General features: G+C 49.2%; 1 protein-coding gene across 1 annotated transcript in view; it reads right to left on the bottom strand.

Moving 5' to 3' along the window:
• frzb (frizzled related protein) overlaps nucleotides 1-26,624 on the bottom strand; it is a 68,848-nt gene that overhangs the window by 2,835 nt on the left and 39,389 nt on the right. Inside the window, exons 6-7 of the mRNA XM_056290012.1 lie at nucleotides 25,835-26,039; nucleotides 11,211-11,274 (exon numbers count right to left, since the gene is read on the bottom strand). Coding sequence (XP_056145987.1) covers nucleotides 11,211-11,274; nucleotides 25,835-26,039 — 269 coding nt within the window. The remainder of the gene's footprint in view (nucleotides 1-11,210; nucleotides 11,275-25,834; nucleotides 26,040-26,624) is intronic.

Here is a 26,624-nt window from a genome sequence, read left to right as displayed (position 1 = left end):
AATAAACTCTCCAACAACATGAACAGTGGTACCAGGCGCACGCACTCCAGCTAACAGTGGAAAACAGTTTCTTTGTAAGAGCAAAAAATACATGTATCACTCACACCCTGACCAATAACAGAAAGAAAAGCATGAACTGCTACTACCCCCTGTACAAGTCTCCACTGTAAGTCAGCAACCTTCTTTGTTAGTGGTGGTTTGTATAAACCCCTCCAAGCAGGTCTGACATCAACTCCCGTGCCCAGATGACTTCACCAAGGTGTATCGACACGACTGTGTAGTTTACCCTTGTTTAGACACTTAACCATCATTCCATACAGTAATTTGCCTTTTGCCTCTTCTAAATTTAGAAAAGTACTTCTCTTCTCATCTAAAAAAGAACCTGAACAGTCATCAAAACTAGGACGAATACTTAAATGAGGAAAAGGATCATCTGTATGAGGCGAGATCAAAACATTGCTGTATTCATTTAACAGGAGGGATTCAGGTCCCGTCAGGCAGCGTCTCCAATGGTCAAGCAGCTTGTTGATGATCCTCACAGGACGCACCCCCAGACCAGCCGCTAGAACAGCTGCATTGTTCACGTCAGGTCCAGCAGTGCTCACCACCGATCCAAGGGTTAGAGTCCCAGCTCTGCAGAACACTTCTGTGACTGCTGATCCTGCCCAGCAGGGGGTATGCAGCTGTCCTCCATGCACCACAGGCTCCCTCAAAAGCCATTATAATGAGTCACTTTGCACTTTCCTCTCTTTCACCAATATTTTCCACACTGTGAAAACTCTGCGGTAGAAAGGTGGCAAGGTCTGGAACTTCAGAGTCTTTAGATCCATGAGGAACAGTGAGTCATGCAGTCCCAGACCAACAAACTTCTGCAAAACTGTGTGCCAGTGGTTTCCACACCAAGTCTTTTGGGCCATAAAGCAGCCTCTGGATAAAATGAAGGCGGAAAACAGCACCTCTACTGGCCAAATGTATAAGTAATTTTCTTCCTTCCTCCTTTGGGAAAAAAAGAACAGCCTGGGGAATCCAATGCAATTTCTCTCAAAAGAAATCAACTAAAACAGCTTGAATTCATGAAAGTAAGTTTGAAGGGGGACCAACACAAACTAATCTCAGTTAGGGTTAGGGTTAATCTAATCACAGTTGAATTCTTTTATGAACACAAATACTGGTTATAATAGTTTTCAGTCTGGTTTTAGTGCACTCCGTAGTACCTGAGACAGCTCTAGTTAAGGTCACCAATGATCTACTGCTGAATGCAGACAGAGGTGACTGCTCAATTTTAGTTCTTTTGGACTTAAGTGCTGCCTTTGACACGGTTGATCACAACATCCTCTTACATCGCTTAGAGACTTGGGTTGGCATCAAGGGCTCGGCTCTTAACCTATTACACTCTTACCTCACCAACAGAACTTTTTCTGTTGTTCTGGGTAACTCTAACTCCTCAGTGGCTCCGTTGAGTTGTGGTGTCCCTCAAGGTTCAGTTATTGGCCCCCTTCCCTTCTCTATATACGTGCTGCCCCTTAGCCAGGTCATTCAAAATCATAATGTGCTGTACCATTTTTATGCTGACGATACTCAGTTATACATGCCACTAAAACGCACTGATCCTAGCGCCCTATTAAATCTCACCTCACCGACATTAAATCCCGGATGTCCAAAAATGTTCTTAAATTTAGTGATGATTAAGTTTAAGAAAAGTCTGAAGTCATTCTGTTCGGTCCCGAAAATTCCATCAGTACGTTTGTTACTAATCTTGGTGGTCTGTCAGGTAGTCTTAAACAGGCTGCTAGGAATCTTGGGGTAATATCTGATGCTAACCTCAGTTTTGACAATCAAGTTAAACATGTTGTTCAGTCATGCTTTTTCCAACTCAAGCTAATCTCCAAAATTAGGTCATTTTTATCAATTGCCGATTTGCAAAAAGTTGTACATGCTTTTACGACTACTTTTTGTGGCTACTGTAATGCACTGTATTCTGGTATCAGCAAGGGCTCACTCCACCATCTGCAGTTGGTACAAAATGCCGCTGCTCGGCTCATTACAGTGACAAGGAGGCATGACCATATCACTCCTGTGCTTGCCTCCCTACACTGGCTCCCTGTTATATTTTGAATTGATGTTAAAAGGCTTTAAATGGTATTGCTCCTTTATACATTTGTGATGTATTGACTTGGTATGTCCCCCCTCGACGATGAAAGTCTGCAGATGGAGCCCTGCTGGTTATTCCCAGGTCTCGGTTGATTACAATGGGTGATCGGGCTTTTGCTGTTAGAGCGCCCACACTATGGAACGCTCTTCCTGCTGAGCTAAGACAAACTAAGTCTTAAGCTTCTTTTAAATCTCGTCTTAAAACCTTTCTTTTTATGAAAGCTTTCACAAATTTTTGATATTTATTTTTATTTTTACTGTTTTTATTTTTACTCTTATTTGATCTTACTCTTATTCCTGCCTTGTTTGGTCTTATGTTTTTTTTTTTTAGTGAATCACTTTGTAACATTGTTTTAGAAAGGTGCTATTGTGGCGGACACTAGGGGCTATGCCTCTCACCCAGCAGGGCTGTGAGCTGGGGGCGTGGTTTACGTTCCCGGGTTGGCCGGGGCAGGGTTGTTCCTGCGGCAGTTGGTTTTTGGAGTTGAGGAATAAACATCAAACTCGCCTTGGTCTCCTGTGTTTTTCCTCATTCCTGCCACATTGGTGACCCCGAACTGAACATGTTTGGAGCAGAAGAGGAGTGTGAATCCACTTCGGCCACGCCGCCCCAACTCTCACAGCCGGCCGTTCTCACCGCGGCTGTGAAACTCCCAGAGTTCTGGCAGAGCGACCCGGCCTCGTGGTTCCAGCATGTCGAGGCGCTGTTCCACCTGCGTGGAATCTCCGCGGACGACTCCAGATACTATCTGGTCGTCGCTGCGCTGGACCAGCAGTCCACACGCCGGGCCATGCAGCTGTTGCCCCCCCCCCCCCCCCCGCAACACGATAAATACGTCGCCCTCAAACATCTTCTGCTCCGGAGGTACAGCCTATCTACCGCAGAGAGGGCAGATAGAATCCTTTCCCTATCCGGTTTGGGCGACGGGACGGCTGTGGATCTCATGGACAATATGCTGTCGCTGCTCGGCTCGGACGAAGGTGGGTTCCTTTTCCCGCACGTTTTCCTGCACCAGCTCCCGTCTCCTGTGCGAGCGGCTTTGGCTAACTCCCCGTGTCTGGCCGCTGGTGACTGCCGAGGTTTGGCTGAGGAGGCCGATCGGGTGCTGCTGGCTACCAGACGGTTCTCTGTGCAGAGTGTGGCATCCCTCAGAAGAAGAGGGACTAGAACTCTGAGAAAAGCGCACCACCAACACCACAACTGTTGTGGTTACACCGCCCCGAGCTGCCTCCCCGGCACGTTCAAGCCACTCCCCCAGCTCGGACGTGCCGGAAACATCCGAGCGCTCGGCTCGCGCTCTGAGGAGACGAGCGCTGCACTGCACCAGGTGTTTGCCATCATCCATCAGGCACACCTGTGGCAATCAGGCAGCCTTCTACAAGAAGCCTCCCAGAACGTCTCTCAGTGCTTCGACGTACTGAACCTTGCGGTGAAGTTCTGACAAGCCCTCCAGCGTTCCTTGCTTTCTGTTTATTCCCCAGTGTCTTATCTTCGTGTCTCTGTTTCCTCCCAAGACTCTCCCTCCGCGATTTCCACGGCTCCCCGCGTCTCCCTCGTCCCCAGCGACCTTCACGTTTCTCCCCGGACCTTGTAATGAATGAAAGGTCACGTGTTTAACTTGACCTACTCACGGATGTACGTGCAGTGCGTGTGACGTATACAGGAAGTGAGAAGCGCATGTTATGAAGGTTGTATGTCGGATGAACGCTAGTAAAAGCTACACAGTTAAGAACCTACAAAGTCGGCTCGTTCTTGAATTATTCTTATGTCAGTAAGACAAGGCGTCTACGGACATTACAGACCTCTCCTGCGATCTCCCCCCTTGTCCCTCTACCTGGAGCCCTCCTTTCGGACTCGACTTCCCGGATCTCGGACCTGGACTTCCTCGGACAACCCCTCTTGGATCACGGACTGGACTTTCTCGCCAGGTGCACGCACATTATTTCAACACCTCCTGGTCATTTACATACCGCACCACACATTGGCTAAAAACACTCACACATAGTTATTCACGCAAACCACGGGACACCACACATAGTTTATTCACACATCCCACTAACAGAACGCCTTTTTCGCACCATACATTTCCCTCCCACCATAACACCACCTTTTGGATTTTGAACTGTCATCCTGTGTCTGTCGGCCTTGGGTTTCGCCACACGGGTCGGGTTCTGGTGCGCGAGCATAACATCCATGTGCCCTTGATTTCCTTTAGAATCCACTAAACTCTGTAATTCTACTACGTCAACCTCCAGCTCTTTAAGAGGCCTGGTAATGTGCTTGGTGCCATTGCGAGTATACTGCTGACATAATTGTTTCATTTTGCTCTTTCCTATATCCCACCATTGCTGCACTGAAGAAAACGTCGGTTTACTTTTTTATGTAAAGCCCATAGAAATGAAAAAAAGCCTCTCTGACAGCTCAGTCTTGTAAAGACCAGTATTAAAATGCCAAATGCACTCTGTACTTTAACATTGTGAATGAAAAAAGAGCACTGAACAAGACAATGGTCAGAAAAAACAACAAGAACTATTCAGCATGTTTTAAGAATACCAAAATTATGTGTAAATCAACAGAAATGATCAAGTCTGGCCAGAGATAACAAATTGTCCTTGGAGTGACTCCAGGTGTACCGCCTGGCACTCCTGTTAAAACCTGTCCAAACATCTTTTAGTCCTGGGTTTCTATCAACCGCTTACGTTTGGCAGATGAAGCGGGATGAGGCTCTAGGTGGTTCCTGTCTAGTTTGGCATTTTCTGTGCAATTGAAATCTCCTCCCAGGGAAAAAAACCATCAGTACAATGGTGAATTACATCCCATCAGATGTTCAGCAGTCCCAATCTCTCAACGGCTGAAACTGGGGCATAAACATTCAGACAAATAATTTTCCCACCTTCATATTGTTCCGTGACTTAGAATATGGCCGCACACTATTTCTTCTCCCTCAGAAGAAGAGGGACTAGGACTCTGAGAAAAGCGCACCACCAACACCACCACTGTTGGTTAATGTATGGCTTAGAATGACCTCCCCAGGCCGCTCCTTCCTCCAGTCACTGTCATTCACAGTGTCACTGAGTTTCTTGTATTAAACCACATAACCTTTTCATTCCTACCAGTGTGAAAAGAGAAGCTCTTCATATCACTCCTGGCTCTATTTATGTTTGAAGAGCCTTTTTTCATACCCGCCATGAAAAGGAAAGAAGTTGTCTCTACAAAAAGAAAAACATATACAAACAATATGTGGAGAATCCATTTTGTCTTAACCATCATCGATTAATTGTGCTTTGCCTTTTGTCATAATTTTCTTGAGCCAGTGAATCTGTGGGTCACTGAAAGCCCCCTCTTCCTTCCTCAGCCGTGCCACAGACCTGACCAAAGATCTTAAATCAGGGAAGGACCTTTCAGTTTTAACCGCCCTTTGCCCTTCACTTTCAGTTATTTTTTTTTCTCAAGGGGATGAAATTGTTTCATCCTCTTGTGATGGCGTCCACTCACATTCCTCATCAGATGAATCATCTAACACTTTCCTAGCCTTGGCACCACCCTGTTCTTTGTCAGAAATGTTCCTTTTACTACATTTAATTGTTGGACCATTCTCCTCCGCAGACATGTTTTCATCTATCAGTTCATGACTGACCACACTTCCCACACTTTGACTGCAGCTTTTTTATCTTTGTTACAGTTCTTTTCCTCTGTCAGCTTGCGTGTTTCTGATCCCTCTCTGGTCTGGGCTTTATCGACTTCATTTCTGCTCTTAGCTTGATCCTGTTCCACCATCTGCTCCCTGTCCTGCGTGTCTGCCTTGGTCTCCTCTGCTTTCTCTGCAGACTGCGGTGCACCAGGTGAGTCAGACCCGGCTGCAGGCTGCGGTGCTTCAGGTGGGCTCGAGCTGGCCTGCTCTCCGGCCTCAGGGCAAGACCGAACCAAATGCCCTTCTGCCCCAGCAAGCGAAGCATTTCATTGTTTCAGAAGTGGCAAACCCATTGTAACTGAAACCATCAACTTCAATTAAAATTAATATTTTAACCGCATGCCGGCATGTCAGCTTCTCCAGCTCTGCACAACTACTGCCAATGGCTTTCAACCACACTACCAAACTACACCCAAAACTTAACCACCACAACCTTACAACAGCAAACTAAACACGAAAATAAACACGGAACAGAGAGAGAAAGCATAGAATTTTCACTCGCACCAAAGCAAAAACACACTGTTACTCCGTTCACTCACTTGCACTTCCGCTCGAGAGACAGAGAGAGAGAGATTTTTGAAATTTAAAACCGACCTTTATTTCTATCTGCTTCTGTTTACACAAGTTTTCCATTATCAAAAATTACAACAAAACAAATTCAGTCAAAAATCCAAAACAAAATACCAAAGAAATACTCAGAACCAAAGATTTTTTTCTGACTGAACACAGCACATCCTGCACACCCCAAGTGTTCACACAAATTTCTGTCTTTTTGTCAGTCTATAAAACTCAAACTCCACTTAGAGCTGAGCTGCCAGCAGCTCAGTCAGCATCAGGGCCACGCCTTCTGACCCCTCACACGGTTTTCCTTGTTTTCCAAATGGCTAATTTGGCCAATCGGGAAATGAAAGTCATTAATGTCTGTACAGATTTTTTTTTCTTTGTAGAGTAGTGTGGAGCATAGATAAAAAGACCAAAAGAAAATGTTTCTCCTAAGCCCTGAAACCATGTCCGTAGTAGACTGAATAGTCTTACCAGTCTGGAACACTGGACAAACAGAGGGTATATTGTTTCTGTCTTAGAGCAGAACGGGCAGCCGTCCCCTGTGCCAGGATTGAGGTGGACCAGATAAATGTATGTAGCTACGGCCCCATGTCCAATCCTCCACTGGAGGTCATTTGTCAGTTTGATAATTGGAGTTTTTACAGGGACAGCCAACAGCCCCCCGGGGATGATCCCACACCAAAAACTCTGTCCACCTTGATACCGTCACCCCTGTCAAGGAGCACAAGTTTGAAACCTTCACGCTGCTATAATAGGCTACTTTTTTTCTCTAGAGTTTCGTCTCCCAACTCTAAGGTCTTTGGAGACAGCAGGATGTCCTCCTTATCTTGCCGCTGTCTCACACCAGGAGAGACAGCAAGGGAAGGGAAGACATAGTCATACTCATCATCCCATTGGTCAGACAGTATGATCTTCAGCAAATGCTCTGAGGGCTTCTGGCAGGGAAGCACAGACTTCCTCCACCAGCCTAAACAGCAGTCTGTTGAATCTGATGTTGAGCAGTTCAGCTAGATGGGTGATGGATGTTTTGATGAGATGACCCAGATTAACACAGCCAGCCTCTCTCAGACTGGATCTCAGTCTAACAGAAGACACAACCTGAGAGGTGATGAAACTGTTTCCAAACAAGGGCTCAAAGGTGTCAGACCAGTTAAATTCATGGACTGGGGCCGAAGCAGGAACAAGTGTTTGTTGTATCCTAGGCATCCAGCCCTCCTTAGAGGCAAATAGGTAGTATCTGTCCATAGCAGGCCAAAGCTGTAAAGCAGTGTCTGAGCTGTCTGCAGGCTGAAGGATGTGATCTGTGATTTAATCTGTACCAGGCCCGGTCCTCCCTCCTGTACCGGCAAGTACAGTATTGCTGATCTCAGCTATTGCTGCCTTGATCAGAAGAAATACACAACTACTACTACTACTTTCGGCTGCTCCCGTTAGGGGTCGCCACAGCGGATCATCCGTTTCCATGTCTTCTGCGTCTTCCTCTGTCACACCAGCCACCTGCATGTCTTCCCTCACCACATCCATAAACCTCCTCTTTGGCCTTCCTCTTCTCCTCTTCCCTGACCGCTCCATATTCAGCATCCTGAATATGGCCCTCTGAATTCCTTCAGTCAGGCCCCTTGGTGGAGGTACTTAGTCTTACTGTTACTTGATCACCGATTTGATCGAGTAACTAACAATCGACAACTCTGTGATTTCACAAAGTGTGGCAGCCAAAACGCTTGGTGTTATGTTTGATCCCAGCCTTTCCTTTCATAAACACATTAAAGAAATAACAAAGACTGCCTTTTTCACTTACTAACATAGCTAAAATTCAAAACTTTCTTGTCCATGGCTGATGCAGAGACTGTATACACGCATTTGTTTCAACCAGACTTGATTATTGTAATGTTGTTTTCAGGTCTGACATGCTAGTATTAAAAGTCTTCAGATGGTTCAGAATGCTGCAGCAACTTAAACTAGAAAATTTGACCATGTTACACCAATTCTTGCCTCCCTTCACTGATTTCCTATCCACGACAGGTCACACATCAAGGTCCTTCTGCTGACTTATATAATCCTAAACAGACTTGCTCCATCTTACCTGTCTGATCTCCTGGAACCCTACATTCCATCTCGAGCTCTTCATTCTCAAAATACAGGGCTTCCGTGAATACTACTACTACTACTACTACTTTTGGCTGCTCCCGTTAGGGGGCGCCACAGTGGATCATCTTTTTCCATCTCTTCCTGTCCTCTGCATCTTCCTCTGTCACTCCAGCCACTTGCATGCCCTCCCTCACCACATCCATAAACCTCCTCTTTGGTCTTCCTCTTCCCTGGCAGCTCCATATTCAGCATCCTTCTCCCAGTATACCCAGCATCTCTCCTCCACACATGTCCAAGCCATCTCAATCTTGTCTCTCTTGCTTTGACTCCAAACTGTCCAACCTGAGCGGTCCCTCTAATATACTCGTTCCTAATCCTGTCCTTCTTCGTTACTCCCAGTGAAAATCTTATCATCTTCATCTCTGCCACCTCCAGCTCCACCTCCTGTCTTTTCATCAGTTCCACTGTCTCCAAACCATATAACATAGCTGGTCTCACTACCATCTTGTAAACCTTCCCTTTAACTCTTGCTGGTACCCTTCTGTCACACATCACTCCTGACACTCTTCTCCACCCACTCCACCCTGCCAGCACTCTCTTCACCTCTCTCCTGCACTCCCCATTACTTTGGACAGTTGACCCCAAGTATTTAAACTCATATGCCTTCGTCACCTCTACTCCTTGCATCCTCACCAATCCGCTGTCCTCCCTCTCATTCACGCATAGGTATTCCGTCTTGCTCCTATTGACTTTCATTCCTCTTCTCTCCAGTGCATACCTCCCACCTCTCCAGGCTCTCCTCAACCTGCTCCCAACTCTCACTACAGATCACAATGTCATCCTCAAACATCATAGTCCATGGAGACTCCTGCTTGATCTCGTTCTTCAACATTGTACCATTGCACTGCACCATTGTCTTCTTCAACTTCCACCATTTGATCCTTGGCTCTGCCTTCACTCTTTTCCTCTTCTTGATCTCGAAAGTCATCCCACAGACAACCATCCAATGCTGCTTAGCTACGGTATCCCCTGTCACCACTTTGCAGTCTTCAATCTATTAAAGATCACATCTCCGACATAAGATATAGTCCACCTGTGTGCACTATCCTCCACTCTTATATGTCATCCTATCTTCCTCCCTCTTCTTGAAATACATATTCACTACAGCCATTCCCACCCATTTCGCAAAATCCACCACCATCTGTCCTTCCAGATTCTTCTCCTTGTCACCATAGCTACCCGTTACCTCCTCATCACCTTCGTTCCCTTCACCAACATGCCTGTGGAAGTCCACTCCAATCACCACACTCTCCTCCTTGGGTACCCTCTCCACCACGTCATCCAACTCACTCCAGAATTATTCTTTCTCTTCCATCTCACACCCAACTTGCGGGGCATATGCGCTGATAACATTCGTCAACACACCTTCGATTTCCAGCTTCATACTCATCACTCTGTCTGACACTCTCTTCACCTCCAGCACACTCTTGACATACTCTTCCTTCAGAATTACCCCTACCCCATTTCTCCTCCCGTCCACACCATGGTAGAAAAGTTTCAACCCACCTCTGATGCTCCTTGCCTTACTCCCCTTCCATCTGGTCTCTTGAACACAGAGTACATCTACCTTTCTTCTCTCCATCATATCAGCCAGCTCTCACTCTACCAGTCATCGTGTCAACATTCAAATTTCTGACTCTCAGCTCCACACTCCTACCCTTCCTCCTGTACCACCGCCTCTGAACATGTCTTCCCCCTCTCCTTCTCCTTTGCCCAACAGAAGCATAGTTTCCATTGGCACCCTGCTGGCCAACAGCATCGGTGGTGGTTATTGGTAATCTGGACCTCGACTGATCTGATATGGAAATCTGATTTATGATCCAGATATTTGATTTGGCAAAGGTTTTACACCGGATGCCCCTCCTGATGCAACCATCCTAACCGGCACTAAGCATGTGCATGTGCAGGTGCAGCTCTACTAAGAATAACTTAGAGGTGAGAGACAAGACTGAGTGCACCATTGGTGCGTCTTTGGTTCAGAATTAATTTTTAAGCTAGAAATTAAACTTCCACTGTGAAAACAAATCTCAGTCTTCATAGTTCTACTAGGTGTAACCCATGGGCCATTACCTATGGAGGAGCAGGTCACATTACATTATGTGGACTCTCACTGATTGATTTCTTAAAAACACTAGAATATAAATATAAATAAAAGTTATGACCTTGTCATGGTAGAATGGAGGTTAATGGTGAATTACGCTGAAAGCAAATGCCACTGAGGCCTTTTCTGAAAGGCTATCTCCTTTCCTCCCGCTATTTATTAATTCTCATGACACATTGACTGCAAATACAAGGCAAGTGAATTTCAGCCATCAGTTAAAAAGCTTTCTTTTCATGCTGGGTTCAGTTCCGTACAGTCAAGGAGATGCTGTCAAAGAGGCGGATGAACACCTACTAAGTTAGCATACAGCAAAGAATGAATGGCATGGATTTGCAAGGAGATGGTTACTTTTACAGAACCGATGGAATGGATTTGAAAGGCAAAATCTCTTAAGAGACCAGGAAACATTTGCACATTGCACCACAAAATCATCACCATTTAGCAGGAAAACTCAACAATAAATCATTCCACCTTCACCCACAAGACAGAGAAAACACTCGAAAGGTATGATTTACAACCACTTATGAGTGTGTGTGTGTGTGTGTGTGTTTTACCTTGACCTTCCTTCCCATTCTGTCCCTCCACTTCTGAGCAATAGACCCTTCAATCAGCAGCAGTCTGCAACACACACACACACACACACACACACACACACAGAGTTTAGAGGTGACACATTCACGTTCTTTGTTTGTTATGTTGTCCAGCTTTGGCTTCTGGGCCAGTAGTCCTACATGGCGTGACCAGTCTGACATTCTGTTAAAGCTTCTGTTCCAGTAGTCCTACATGGTGTGACCAGTCTGACATTCTGTTACAGCTTCTGGTCCAGTAGTACTACATGGTGTGACCAGTGTGACATTCTGTTACAGCTTCTGGTCCAGTAGTCCTACATGGTGTGACCAGTCTGAAATTCTGTTAAAGCTCTGGTCCAGTAGACCTACATGGTGTGACCAGTGTGACATTCTGTTACAGCTTCTGGTCTAGTAGTCCTACATGGTGTGACGATTGTGACATTCTGTTAAAGCTTCTGGTCCAGTAGACCTACATAGTGTGACCAGTGTGACATTCTGTTACAGCTTCTGTTCCAGTAGTCCTACATGGTGTGACGAGTGTGACATTCTGTTACAGCTTCTGGTCCAGTAGTCCTACATGGTGTGACCAGTGTGATATTCTGTTACAGCTTCTGGTCCAGTAGTCATACATGGTGTGACCAGTCTGATATTCTGTTACAGCTTCTGGTCCAGTAGACCTACATGGTGTGACCAGTGTGACATCCTGTTACAGCTCTGGTCCAGTAGTGCTACATGGTGTGACCAGTGTGACATTCTGTTACAGCTTCTGATCCAGTAGTCCTACATGGTGTGACCAGTGTGACATTCTGTTACAGCTCTGGTCCAGTAGTCCTACATAGTGTGACCAGTGTTACATTCTGTTACAGCTTCTGTTCCAGTAGTCCTACATGGTGTGACGATTGTGACATTCTGTTAAAGCTTCTGGTCCAGTAGTCCTATATGGTGTGACGAGTGTGACATTCTGTTACAGCTTCTGGTCCAGTAGTCCTACATGGTGTGACCAGTTTGACATTCTGTTACAGCTTCTGGTCCAGTAGTCCTACATGGTGTGACCAGTGTGACATTCTGTTACAGCTCTGGTCCAGTAGTCCTACATGGTGTGACCAGTGTGACATTCTGTTACAGCTCTGGTCCAGTAGTGCTACATGGTGTGACCAGTCTGACAATCTGTTACAGCTTCTGGTCTAGTAGTCCTACATGGTGTGACCAGTGTGACATTCTGTTACAGCTTCTGGTCCAGTAGTCCTACATGGTGTGACCAGTGTGACATTCTGTTACAGCTTCTGGTCCAGTAGTCATACATGGTGTGACCAGTGTGACATTCTGTTACAGTTTCTGGTCCAGTAGTCCTACATGGTGTGACCACTCTGACATTCTGTTACAGCTTCTGTTCCAGTAGTCCTACATGGTGTGACCAGTCTGACATTCTGTTACAGCTTCTGGTCCAGTAGTGCTACATGGTGTGACCAGTGTGACATTCTGTTACAGCTTCTGGTCCAGTAGCCCTACATGGTGTGACCAGTCTGACATTCTGTTACAGCTTCTGGTCCAGTAGTGCTACATGCTGTGACCAGTCTGACATTCTGTTACAGCTCTGGTCCAGTAGACCTACATGGTGTGACCAGTGTGACATTCTGTTACAGCTCTGGTCCAGTAGTGCTACATGGTGTGACCAGTGTGACATTCTGTTACAGCTTCTGGTCCAGTAGTCCTACATGGTGTGACCATAGTGACATTCTGTTACAGCTCCGGTCCAGTAGACCTACATGGTGTGACCAGTGTGACATTCTGTTACAGCTTCTGGTCCAGTAGTCCTATATGGTGTGACGAGTGTGACATTCTGTTACAGCTTCTGGTGCAGTAGTGCTACATGGTGTGACCAGTGTGACATTCTGTTACAGCTTCTGGTCCAGTAGGCCTACATGGTGCGACCAGTCTGACATTCTGTTACAGCTCTGGTCCAGTAGTGCTACATGGTGTGACCAGTGTGACATTCTGTTACAGCTTCTGGTCCAGTAGTCCTACATGGTGTGACCAGTGTGACATTCTGTTACAGCTCTGGTCCAGTAGTCCTACATAGTGTGACCAGTGTGACATTCTGTTACAGCTTCTGTTCCAGTAGTCCTACATGGTGTGACCAGTTTGACATTCTGTTACAGCTTCTGTTCCAGTAGTCCTACATGGTGTGACCAGTGTGACATTCTGTTACAGCTTCTGGTCCAGTAGTCCTACATGGTGTGACATTCTGTTACAGCTTCTGGTCCAGTAGTCCTACATGGTGTGACCAGTGTGACATTCTGTTACAGCTTCTGGTCCAGTAGTCATACATGGTGTGACCAGTGTGACATTCTGTTACAGCTTCTGGTCCAGTAGTCCTACATGGTGTGACCAGTGTGACATTCTGTTACAGCTTCTGGTCCAGTAGTCCTACATGGTGTGACCAGTGTGACATTCAGTTACAGCTTCTGGTCCAGTAGTCCTACATGGTGTGACCAGTGTGACATTCTGTTACAGCTTCTGTTCCAGTAGTCCTACATGGTGTGACCAGTCTGACATTCTGTTACAGCTTCTGGTCCAGTAGTCCTACATGGTGTGACCAGTCTGACATTCTGTCACAGCTTCTGGTCCAGTAGTCATACATGATGTGACCAGTGTGACATTCTGTTACAGTTTCTGGTCCAGTAGTCCTACATGGTGTGACCAGTGTGACATTCTGTTACAGCTTCTGTTCCAGTAGTCCTACATGGTGTGACCAGTCTGACATTCTGTTACAGCTTCTGGTCCAGTAGTCCTACATGGTGTGACATTCTGTTACAGCTCTGGTCCAGTAGTCCTACATGGTGTGACCAGTGTGACATTCTGTTACAGCTTCTGGTCCAGTAGTCATACATGGTGTGACCAGTGTGACATTCAATTACAGTTTCGGGTCCAGTAGTCCCACATGGTGTGACCAGTGTGACATTCTGTTACAGCTTCTGGTCCAGTAGTGCTACATGGTGTGACCAGTGTGACATTCTGTTACAGCTTCTGGTCCAGTAGTCCTATATGGTGTGACCAGTGTGACATTCTGTTACAGCTTCTGGTCCAGTAGTGCTACATGGTGTGACCAGTCTGACATTCTGTTACAGCTTCTGGTCCAGTAGTCCTACATGGTGTGACCAGTGTGACATTCTGTTACAGCTCTGTTCACACTGTGAAATCATCGGGGGTGTCTGGGTGGCGTAGTGGTCTACCAACACGTTGCCTACGTGTTGCCTCCGGCTTGGTTGGGCGTCTCGACAGACACAATTGGCCGTGTCTGCGGGTGGGAAGCCGGATGTGGGTATGTGTCCTGGTTGCTGCACTAGTGCCTCCTCTGCGTGACCTCCCACGTGCTACGTCCCCTGGTGAAACTCCTCACAGTCAGGTGAAAAAAAGCAGTTGGTGACTCCACATGTATCGAAGGAGGCATGTGGTAGTCTGCAGCCCTCCCTGGATCAGCAGAGGGGGTGTAGTAGCCACCGGGATGGGTAATTGGCTGGGTATGATTGGGAGAAAAAAGGAGGAACCCCCCCCCCCAAAAAAAAATCCCCTTAAAAATGATGTAATGCTTTGAATCTCCCAGAGTAAAGAGGGCGGATAATGTCACATTTGAAACTGCTGTAAGGACTTTGCCAGCACTGAGCTACAACACACAACTTCTCCAGCAATGTACCAAGGAATTACCAGGATTCTCCAGCACAGAGAAATGAGCCAAGACAGTGTCTCGGGCCCCAACGGCTATTTTATCAAAAACACAAAAATACCAGAGTGCAAAAGCAGTTAAAATAGAAATATACATGTTGAGAGCGGCTGCCTCGTGTCCATTTCAATCTCTCCATATCGCCGATGTCTTTAATCTGAGCCCATTCACCACCAGAAGGAGAAGCTTCAGGTGTGGATGCGGTCCTTCTACATTTCTCTCCTTGACACCATACCTACCCATCACCTCCTCATCCACTCTGTTCCCTTCACCAACATGCCCATTGAAGTCCGCTCCAATCACCACTCTCTCCTCCTTGGGTACCCTCTCCACCACGTCATCCAACTGACTCCAGAATTCTTCTTCTCGTCCATCTCACACCCAACTTGCGGGGCATATGTGCTGATAACATTCAGCAAAACACCTTCAATTTCCAGTTCCATACTCATCACTCTGTCTGACACTCTCTTCACCTCCAGCACACTCCTGACACCCCATTTCTCCTCCCATTCGCACCATGGTAGAAGAGTTTGAACCCACATCTGATACTCCTGGCCTTACTCCCCTTCCACTTGGTCTCTTGCACACACAGTATACCTCCCTTCCTGTTATATTCAGTGAGCCGACAACAACACTGGAGGTCCACATAGTAGTTCGATGCAACATAACATTCTTTACGTCATAATGCACACTCCCGTAAAGCTGTCAACTGTCGTAAAACCACAAAACCCAAACTCGCATACACAACATTTTCCCCCTCCCTAACACAAAGATGTGAACAGTGCTCAGTTACCACAGCTCAACCAGAGGCTAACACACCTGAGAGGAACAGACCTAGGTATGGAAAGAGGTTTCAAAGTCCTTAAGGTGGGCAGGGCGAGTCCGTACCCGTGTAGACCAATCCTCAGCCTTGACAACCGGTTCTGGTTCTGGCTCCTGAGGCTTAGGTGGAAGTTCGGATGCGGGCTGTTCTGGCGATGGCTCAGACCAGCTGGTTGCTGTAGTGGAATGTGGAGGAGACTCCGGTGTGTAAACTGGAGGAGGTGCGGGCACTTTCCTGAGGCAACTGGCATGCTAACGTGAACCGTCACTCAGTCTGAATGTGGCACCCCCCCAGTTTGTGTGTGACTTGCAGGGGCTGAGACCAGAATGTGCTCATTTTATTGACTCGCTGGGGCCGACAGGTTCGCACCCAGTCCGACACCTGAATGCGAGGCTTCTTTGCTCTGTGTGCATTGTAGAAGCATTGCTTCATCTCCCTCTGGCACCTAGCCACGGCTTATTTTGTTTTGGCCCGCCGAGCTCTGTGTGCTGCCATGCCCCGGGCCCTGAGCCTATCCAGTGGGAGCTCCATCTCACATCCCAACGTTAGGGATGCCGGAGAGGTGTTTGTGGTAGAATGCTGACTCGCCCTATAGTGCGTCAGCATTTGATTCAGGGCAGTCTAGAACGAGCATCCCTGGAACAGGTGTGCTCTAATACCATTCTTAAGAGTCTGATTAAAAAGCGCTACTCCTCCATTGGCCTGAGGGTGAAAGTAGGCAGTGTGGAGGTGCTTAATGCCTCTGCTGCGGAGGTAGGAAGAGAATTCTGTGGAGGTTAACTGCGGCCCACTGTCTGTGGTAATGGACAGGGGCAGATCCCATCTTGCAAACAAGCTGTCAAGGACATCGATAATGGCGCTAGTGGTGACTGAATGGCCACTTTGAATGGAGGTTGTACACCACCACCAAGAACTGCTCATGATGAGGGACCCCTCACCCATGTACTTCACCGCAGATGTCCAACTGGACATGGTCCCAGGGACGGGCTGGCCATGCTAAAGGTTGTAAGGGTGGTGTGGCTGGCGGTCCAGTTTTGCCACTGAGGAAGCATGCAGCGCAATCCATGACCAGCGCTTCAATATCATGGCCGATGCCTGGCCACCACACCAAATCTCTGCATCGCTGTTTGAGCTTCACTATGCCCAAGTGACCCTCGTGCGCCGTGGCTAAAACAAGTGCACACAGGCCACTCGGTACCACAGTGCAAAGCCCCGAGAGACACAGACACCTCCCCAGCAGGAGAGCTTGTGTTTGATTCTAGCACTTACTCTGCACGTACTATGTACATGCAGAGTTTTACTAGCATAGTGTCCCATTCCGATGCTTGTTTGAGCTCATCCAACGCGATGACTGGCTGGAGGGGCATGTGTAACATTTGTATGAACTCTGCTTTACCATCCTGTTGGAAAAGTTGGAGTAGGGGCATCAATAGACCCTTTTATAGTTGGTAAACAGCCAACACGTGATTTTGCTGCCAAAATGTGCGCGCATACTATGCGTTGCATGACATAGGTCATAAAAGGGTCTAACGTTCAGTTTAAGCAACACAATTTTAAGTTAACAAAAACAGAATGAACGTACCCGATATAAAATAGGCACCACATACGCGTGCATTTTTAATGTCGTCTTTGGTCCACTCCACTGCGTTTATAGGCCCTTTTACAGTTGGTAAACAGTGATCACGTGATTTTGGCGGAAGTACGGTCATACCTACTATGCGTGACATAGGTCATAAAAGGGTCTATAGAGCGGGAGAGGAGGTCTGCTACCACGTTATCCCTCCCCGCAGTGAACTTCGGCATGTAGTTATACTGTCTGAGGCGGTTGGCCCACCTGTGTAGCCGCAAGGGCTTGTGGCCTGAGCCTGAGGCCAACAGCAGCGTGGTCAGTGACTGGTGGTTGGTCCGGAGCGTGAACTGACATCTGTACAGGTAAAGATACCATCATCCACATGCCCAGACACAAGCCAGTGCCTCCCGTTCACTCACTGAATAGCGTTGCTCTGTGGGAGTCGGGGCCCTGGAGGCGAAGGCCACGGGTCTCTCGACGCTGTGCTGCTCCTGAGAGAGTACGGCCCCCCACTGCTCCTGCAGCGGTATCGCAGGTGACTATAGTAGGGCATGATGGGACAAAATGAGCCAGCACAGGTGCAGTGGTGAGTTGGTTCTTTAGCCTGCAGACTGCTTCCGAACATGCTGCTGTCCAGGTCCATGGCACGTCCTTCCTGAGGAGCTGGTGGAGGGGCGCTGTGGTCTGGGAATACCCAGGCAGAAAACGGAGGAAATAGGCATCATACCCAAGAATGAGACCACCTGGGAGGCTGATGCTGGCTCCGGGATGCGGTGGATGGCATCGATGTTCGACATGAGGGGAGAAACGCCCCTAGCTGAAACACGAAACCCCACAAACTCGACATGCGGTGCAGAAAAGGTGCACTTTCCACTGTTCAGGGACAGGTTGTGGTGCAGCAGGGCGCTGAACACTCTGTGGAGACGCTCGTCATGAGTGTGTTGGTCCACCCCATGGACGACTATATCATCCCGGTACACTGCTACCCCAGGTATTCCGGCAAGGACAGTGGGCATGCTCTTTTGGAAACAGCTGGGGGCGGAGCTTAAACCAAAAGGCATGCGCGTGTACCTGAACATGCCAGTGTGCATTACAAATGCTGTAAGATCCCTGCTGTCAGGGTGCAGAGGCACCTGCAAATATTCTGGCCATAGGTCGAGCTTCATGAAAACTGTGGAACCGTGGAATAGGGTGGTAAGCTCCTCAGCTGTGGGCAAGGGATATTTATCTAGGATGATAGCCTTGTCGACGGCGTGGTGATCCACACATAGCCTGATCCCCCCCAGATTTCTTTTTGGCAATGACTAGGTTAGAAATCCAGGTAGAGGCATCAATCGACTCAATGACGGCGTCGTCCAACAGTGACTGAAGCTCTTTCGTGACGACCTCACACAATGCCAGAGGGCTCTGACGTAGAGGCTGGATGACATCATCCCTGACCAAGGGCTTGTGTGTAAATGTTCTTAGACAGCCCAGTCCGTCAAAGAGTGCAGGCCATTTCTGCTGCCACGTGGTGGTGACCTGAAGTATAGTCGCCCCGTTTTCATCATGCAGGGAGAAGCCCAACCCAGTGACGAGGTCAAGGCCTTGGAATGTGACGGATGGCAGGTGAGTGGAGCTGTAATACACAGGGAGCTGGAGAGTGCCTACTACTTTGATCTTAGAGCTGACATAACCACACAGGTCAGTGGAGGGTGGGTTAAGCGGCATATGAGCACAAAACATTATTATTATGTGTTAAACTTATTATTATTATGCTGTGGCGGACACTAGGGGCTATGCCTCTCACCCAGCAGGACTGTGAGCTGGGGGCGTGGTTTACGTTCCAAGGCTCGCCGGTGCAGGGTTGTTCCTGCTGCAGTTGGTTTTTGGAGTTGAGGAATAAACATCAAACTCGCCTTGGTCTCCTGTGTTTTTCCTCATTCCTGCCACATTGGTGACCCCGAATTAAACATGTTTGGATCAGAAGAGGAGTGTGAATCCACTTCGGCCACGCCGCCCCAACTCTCTCAGCCGGTCGTTCTCGCCGCGGCTGTGAAGCTCCCAGAGTTCTGGCAGAGCGACCCGGCCTCGTGGTTCCAGCATGTCGAGGCGCTGTTCCACCTGCGTGGAATCTCCGCGGACGACTCCAGATACTATTTGGTCGTCGCTGCGCTGGACCAGCAGTCCACACGCCGGGCTATGCAGCTGTTGCCCCCCCCCCCCCGCAACACGATAAATACGTCGCCCTCAAACATCTTCTGCTCCGGAGGTACAGCCTATCTGCCGCAGAGAGGGCAGATAGGATCCTTTCCCTATCCGGTTTGGGCGACGGGACGGCTGTGGATCTCATGGACAATATGCTGTCGCTGCTAGGCTCGGACGAAGGTGGATTCCTTTTCCCGCTCGTTTTCCTGCGCCAGCTCCCGTCTCCTGTGCGCGCGGCTTTGGCTAACTCCCCGTTTCTGGCCGCTGGTGACTGCCGAGGTTTGGCTGAGGAGGCCGATCGGGTCCTGCTGGCTACCAGACGGTTCTCTGTGCGGAGTGTGGCATCGGAGCCTCTGCAGCCGACGTCGGAGGACGCGGACCCGGCAGTGGTGGCTGGAGTGACTGCCCGGAAACGGCGCGGGAGAGGCCTCTGTTTCTTCCACCGGCGGTTCGGCGGCAAGGCGAGGCGCTGCGTCCCTCCGTGCACGTTTGAGACGGCGGGAAACTCCAGGGCAGCGCTCAGTAGCAGCTGTGGGCGCTGGCGGACGTAGTGAGCTGCTCTTCATTAAGGACACGATGTCAGGAAGACGGTTTCTGGTGGACTCAGGCTCGCAAAAGAGCCTACTCCCTCCTGCTAAAACAGACAGGTCGGCCGAAGGCGGCGGCCCACAGTTAAGTGCAGCTAACGGTTCGTCCATTGCAACGTTTGGCACAAGGTTGGTGACTGTTTGTTTCCACGGGCGCCATTTTGAGTGGGACTTTGTAGTGGCCGCCATTACTGTTCCTATTATCGGCGCGGATGTTCTGTGTGCTAATGGTCTGCTGGTTGATGTTGCAAACCGCCGTTTAATTGATGCTGTGTCTTTCGCCACTGTTCCGTGCGAGACAGGGGGAGCCGGGCCGTTAACACACGCTAACTTTTTAGCATCAGGGGATGTTTTTCAGCGTTTGCTGGCGGATTTTCCATCGGTGACTCCACCTGCCTTTTCCACCGCGGTTACTAAACACGGGGTAGAACATTTCATTCCCACTCTGCGACCGCCAGTTTTGGCGCGCGCGCGGCGTCTCGACGCGGTAAAATGGGCTCCAGCTAAGGAGGAGTTCGCCATCATGGAGCGTCTGGGTATAGTGAGGCGTTCCAACAGCCCGTGGGCCTCGCCGCTTCACATGGTGCCCAAGGCAGATGGGTCGTGGCGGCCTTGCGGCGACTTTCGCCGCCTGAACAACGTCACCGCCAATGACGGCTATCCCATCCCACACATACAGGACTTTTCCATACGCCTGGCAGGTACCACTATTTTCTCTAAGGTGGACCTGGTGCGCGGCTATCATCAGGTTCCCGTGCGCGCAGAAGACGTGCCCAAGACCGCAGTGATCACCCCGTTTGGGCTTTTTGAGTTCATGCGCATGCCTTTTGGCTTGAAGGGGGCTGCGCAAACCTTTCAGAGGCTGATGGACTCGGTGTTGCGTGACCTTGCTTTCGTGTTCGTTTATCTCGACGACATATTAGTGGCCAGTCCGTCAGCTGAAGAGCACCTGGCGCACCTGAAACAGGTTTTCCGTCGTCTGGACGAACACGGCCTGATAGTCAACCCGGCCAAGTGTCAGTTTGGACTGCCGGTGATTGACTTCTTGGGTCACCGCATTTCGCCGCAAGGCGCGGTCCCGTTGCCTTCTAAGGTGCAAGCGGTGGCGGAATTTCCCCGCCCAGTCTCTGTTAAGGCATTGCAGGAATTCTTGGGAAAGGTGAATCTCTATAACCGTTTCCTCCCTCGCGCTGCTCACCTCCTTCAGCCACTTTACGAAGCCCTGCGGCTTAAGAAGGCTAACGACCCTGTCGACTGGACTCCCGAACGGGTCCAGGCCTTTGACGGAGCTAAGTGCGCCCTGGCTAATGCTGCCCTCCTCGCCCATCCCACACCCACGGCGTCCATAGCTTTAACAACCGATGCGTCTAACATAGCCGTGGAGGCTGTGGTTGAACAGCGTGTGGCGAATGCGTGGCAGCCACTCGCATTTTTTAGCCGCAAACTGCGAGATAGCGAGCGCAAGTACAGCGTTTTTGACCGGGAGTTGCTGGCACTGCACCTTGCAACCCGCCATTTCCGCTTCCTGCTGGAGGGTCGCCCATTCACGGCTTATGTGGATCATAAGCCGCTGACTTTTGCCATGTCCAAGGTGACTGAGCCGTGGTCTGCTCGTGAACAGCGCCACCTAGCGGCGATCTCCGAGTCCACAACGGACATTCAGCATGTGGCCAGGAAGTCCAACCCTGTTGCTGATTGTCTGTCGCGTGTGCTTGTGTGTCCTGTGCACCTCGGTGTGGATTTCTCCGCTATGGCTGCCGACCAGCCCAGCGACCCGGACGTCAACGCGTACTGGTCTCAAGCTAGAGGACACTGTGATGCAGAAAGGCAGTCCTGCCCTCCTCTGCGATGTCTCCACCGGCCGTCCCCGCCCCGTTGTTCCAGTGGCCTGGCGCCATCGAGTTTTCGATTCGATTCCCTACCTCTCGCACCCTGGAGTTCGGGCGTCGGTGAAGTTGGTCGGTTCCAAGTTCGTCTGGCCTGGCCTCCGCAAGGACGTCAAGGGGTGGGCAGCTGCATGTGTAGTGTGCCAGCGCGCTAAGGTCCACCAGCACACTAAATCGCCCCTCGAACCGTTTCCGATCCCGGCCAGACGTTTCGACCACGTGCATGTGGACCTGATGGGCCCTCTACCTTCTTCACAGGGTTTTACGCACCTGCTCACAACGGTAGATCGGACCACCAGGTGGCCAGAGGCTGTCCCTCTATCCTCCACAACATCCTCGGATGCTGCACGCGCGTTTCTTTCCTCCTGGGTCGCCCGTTTCGGCACTCCGTCAGATATCATCTCAGACGGGGGCCCCCAGTTCGTGTCAGAGCTCTGGTCGGCACTTGCGCGATCCTTGGGTGTGCAGGTACACCGCACTACCGCGTATCATCCTCAGGCTAACGGCTTGTGTGAACGTTTTCACCGGTCGCTCAAGGCGGCGCTGCGCTCTCGGATGGTAACTGGGTGGATCGTTTACCTTGGGTTATGCTCTGGTTGCGTTCAGCTCCTAAGGAGGACCTCGACGCGTCACCCGCTGAGCTGGTGTTCGGTCAGCCGCTCCGCGTCCCTGGGGAATTTTTGCCCTGGAGTTCCGCTCCTCGACCCCGTCCGGCCGTTTATCCTTGTTTGTCCGACAGCACTCGGGTTCCAGGCCCCGTTCACCACTGTTTTCCGCGGTCGTTCGTGCCTGCGGAGCTCATGTCGGCTCGTTTTGTTTTTGTACGGCATGATGCTCACCGCTCACCCCTCCATCCCCCATACGATGGCCCATTTCGGGTTCTTGAGACGGGTCCTAAGGGTTTTGTGCTGGATATGGGTGGGCGTAGGGAGCGTGTCACGCTTGATAGGCTTAAACCGGGTGGCAGGCGAAGTTGTGTTTCCGGCCCAGGTTCCCCGTCGGGGTCGTCCTCCTTCCAGGATCCCGGCAGTGTCTTCACGGGTTCAGCATTCTGCTTCTCAGCCGGCTTTGGACTGTGTTTCACCTACTGTTTCGGCTGAGGGACGGCGCAGCCGTTATGGCAGGCTGCTTAAGCCTCCAGTGAGACACTAATTTGCTTTCCAGGAGTCCCTTCTGGGTGTTGGGGGGGGGGCTGTGTGGCGGACACTAGGGGCTATGCCTCTCACCCAGCAGGACTGTGAGCTGGGGGCGTGGTTTATGTTCCCGGGCTGGCCGGTGCAGGGTTGTTCCTGCTGCAGTTGGTTTTTGGAGTTGAGGAATAAACATCAAACTCGCCTTGGTCTCCTGTGTTTTTCCTCATTCCTGCCACAATGTGTTATATTATTATGTGTTAAGGTCGAGCATCGAAACTGCAGCACCAGTGTCCAGTAGCAGAGGACAGCCTACTCCCCCTCACTGCACAGTACCGGATTTGAACGCATCATACTAGTTGGAAACATGCCGAATCACAGTGAGGTCAGGTGGGTTACTACTTAACATAGAGGCGCACTCTAGCGCTGACTCGATCTGGAGCGGTATTTTGACAGCGCCCTTGAATGACAAATCGTCTGATTCTAAAAGCAGTTTCTCCATCGTCTTGTCACACAACGTCCCGCAAATTAGCTGGTCTCTGACCATTTCATCCCGCAGCTCGCTACGTCGCTAGCTCCCCCAGGTCAGCCACGTAGCTAGTGACCAACTCACCAGGCAGCTGGGCTCTTTTCCTCAGGGGCTATCGGCGTTGAGGGACCCGCTGCTTACCAGCGAAATGGTTGTGGAGCAACCGGACCAGGTCTGCGTAGGAGGCAACTGGGGAAACGGTTCCTGAAACTGCGTTACATATCCTCTGTACCTCCTGGCTGAGCCAGTGCCGGAGTATTGCTGTCATCCGCTTGTCTGTAATGTTATAAAAGTTCACAGCATCCAGATAAGTCTCAAAACTATCCAACCAGGTGGTCCACGAGACTGGAAGGTCGCCGGGCACAGCCAAGAATGGCGCCTGTGGCGTTAGAGTAACATCAGCCATCTCTCGTCGCCAATGTTATATTCAGTGACCTGACAACAAAAGTGGAGGTCCACACAGTAGTTCGATGCAACATAAAATTCTTTATCCAAAGGAGTTGAATCAAGTGCAACTGGACTTGGTATATATCCGTGAAGACGTTTCTCCTCTCATCCAAGAGGCTTCCTCAGTTCGTGCCTTTCTGACTAGACCAAGCTAGTCTGACTAGACCAAGCTAGTCTGACTGGCTGCTGATGAGACTCAGTATTTATCCTCTAGGAGTCGTTGTCAGAGCTATTGATGTGCGTGGCTCTTTGTGATCCGATGTTTGGCCGCGCCCGTCATTATCGGAGCTATTGATCTGCATTTGTTTAGCAGCGACGGTGGTTGGGGGGGGGGTTAGTCTCGACTTCATTGTTCAGTGGTCATGAGAGTGGCTGGAGCCGTTAGTGAGCGACTGTTGTTCTTGGAGGCTCGGCTTCTTGAGTCTCCTGGGTAGAGATGAAAGGACGGCATTGTAAGTGGGAGATAGGTGGTGACGCAGACCTCCTCCTCTGTTGAGGGAGGGTTTTTCCAGTTTCGCATAGATGGCTTCCTTCACCCCTCTTTCAAACCATCTATCTTCTCTGTCCAAAATGTGTACGTTGCTGTCCTGGAAGGAGTGTGTCCTCTCCTTTAGGTGTAGATAGACTGCTGAGTCTTGTCCTGAGGAGTTTGGCCTTCATGCGTTTGTGTAGTGGTTGTTTGGTTTCTCCTATGTATAGGTCAGTGCAGTCCTCATCGCATTGTACAGCATACACCAGACTGCTTTTCCGGGTGTGTGGTACACGGTCTTTGGGATGAACCAGTCTTTGTCGGAGTGTGTTGCTGGGTTTGAAGTATACCGGGATGCGGTGTTTATTGAAAATTCTCCTGAGTTTCTCGGAGACCCCAGAAACATACAGGATGACTGTGCTATTCCTTCTGTTCCTTTTCTCCTCATCACTCACCAGGTTGGTCTTTCTGGAACGTGTTGCAGTTTTCACAAAGGTCCAACTGGGGTAGCCGCAGGTTTTTAAAGCTCCCCTCAGGTGTTTGTGTTCTTCTCGTTGGGCCCGAGTGCTGCTGGGCACATTGTCAGCTCTGTGTTGCAGAGTTCTGATGACGCTCAGTTTGTGTTCCAGTGGGTGGTGTGAGTCGAAAAGTAGATATTGGTCTGTGTGTGTAGGTTTCCTGTAAACCCCAATGTGGAGGCTCCTGTCTTCCCCAATGTGGATGTCACAGTCCAAGAAGGGCAAACTGTTGTTCTTTACGTCTTCCCTTGTGAACTTAATGTGAACATTCTTTACTTCACAACGCACACTCGCGTAAAGCCGTCAACTGTCATAAAAACCCCAAAGCACAGTACTCACATACACAACACTTCCTTCCCTCCATCATATCATGCACATGCCTTCCCCCTCTTCTTCTCCTTTGCCCAACAGTAGCGTAGTTTCCACAGGCACCCTGCTCGCCAACAGTACCAGTGGTGGTAACCCGGGCCTCGACCGATCTGGTATGAAAATGTGATTTATGATCCGAATATTTGATTTAGCAAAGGTTGGATGCCTTTCCTGACGCAACCCTCCAAATTTATCCGGGCTTGGGACCGGCGCTAAGAGTGCACTGGCTTGTGCATCCTCAGTGGTGGGTTGCCACTTGGGACACCACATGGGCTTCATAATCTCATTATATCATGTTTCAACATGTTCTCACAGAAAGTGTTACTACTACTTAAACCAGTATTACTCGTAATATCAGTAATATTAGTAATACCTGGATCTCTCCTCGTTCTCATAGCCCATGATGATGTAATCCTCCCCAGCAGTGAGAGGAGGACACAGACAGGAGGAGGAGTAGTAAAGTGTTTGCGTTTCCCTTGGAATGTTTACCAGCGATGACTTTAACACCTCCTTCACATCCACCACTGCAGTCAACTCCAGACCTCGACTCCTCACCTCCTTGACTCGAGCCCTGATCACTGAGGACAGAAGACAAGAAAGAAGGTGAGTAATTCTTATATGTGTGTGTATTTATATATATATATATGTGTGTATATATATATATATGTGTGTGTGTGTGTGTGTGTGTGTTTGTATATACACACACATACATATATATATACACACATACATATATATAAACAAACACACACACACACACACACACATACATAAACACACACACACACACACATATATACAGTGCATCCGGAAAGTATTCACACCCCTTCACTTTCCCCACATGTTGTTATGTTACAGCCTTATTCCAAAATGGATTAAATTCCTTTTTTTTCCTTATCAATCTACACACAATACCCCATAATGACAAAGTGAAAAAGGTTTTGTAGAAATTTTTGCAAATGTATTAAAAATAAAAAACTGAAATATTGCATGTACATAAGTATTCACACCCTTTGCTATGACACTCAAAATGGAGCTCAGGTTCATCCTGTTTCCACTGATCATCCTTGAGATGTTTCTACATCTTGATTGGAGTCCACCTGTAGTAAATTCAATGGATGGGACATGATTTGGAAAGGCAGACACCTGTCTATATAAGGTCC

Source organism: Lampris incognitus, chromosome 11 (genome assembly GCF_029633865.1).
Source record: "Lampris incognitus isolate fLamInc1 chromosome 11, fLamInc1.hap2, whole genome shotgun sequence".
Classification (NCBI taxonomy): Eukaryota; Metazoa; Chordata; class Actinopteri; order Lampriformes; family Lampridae; genus Lampris; species Lampris incognitus.
This window is presented reverse-complemented; position numbering and strand designations above follow the sequence as displayed.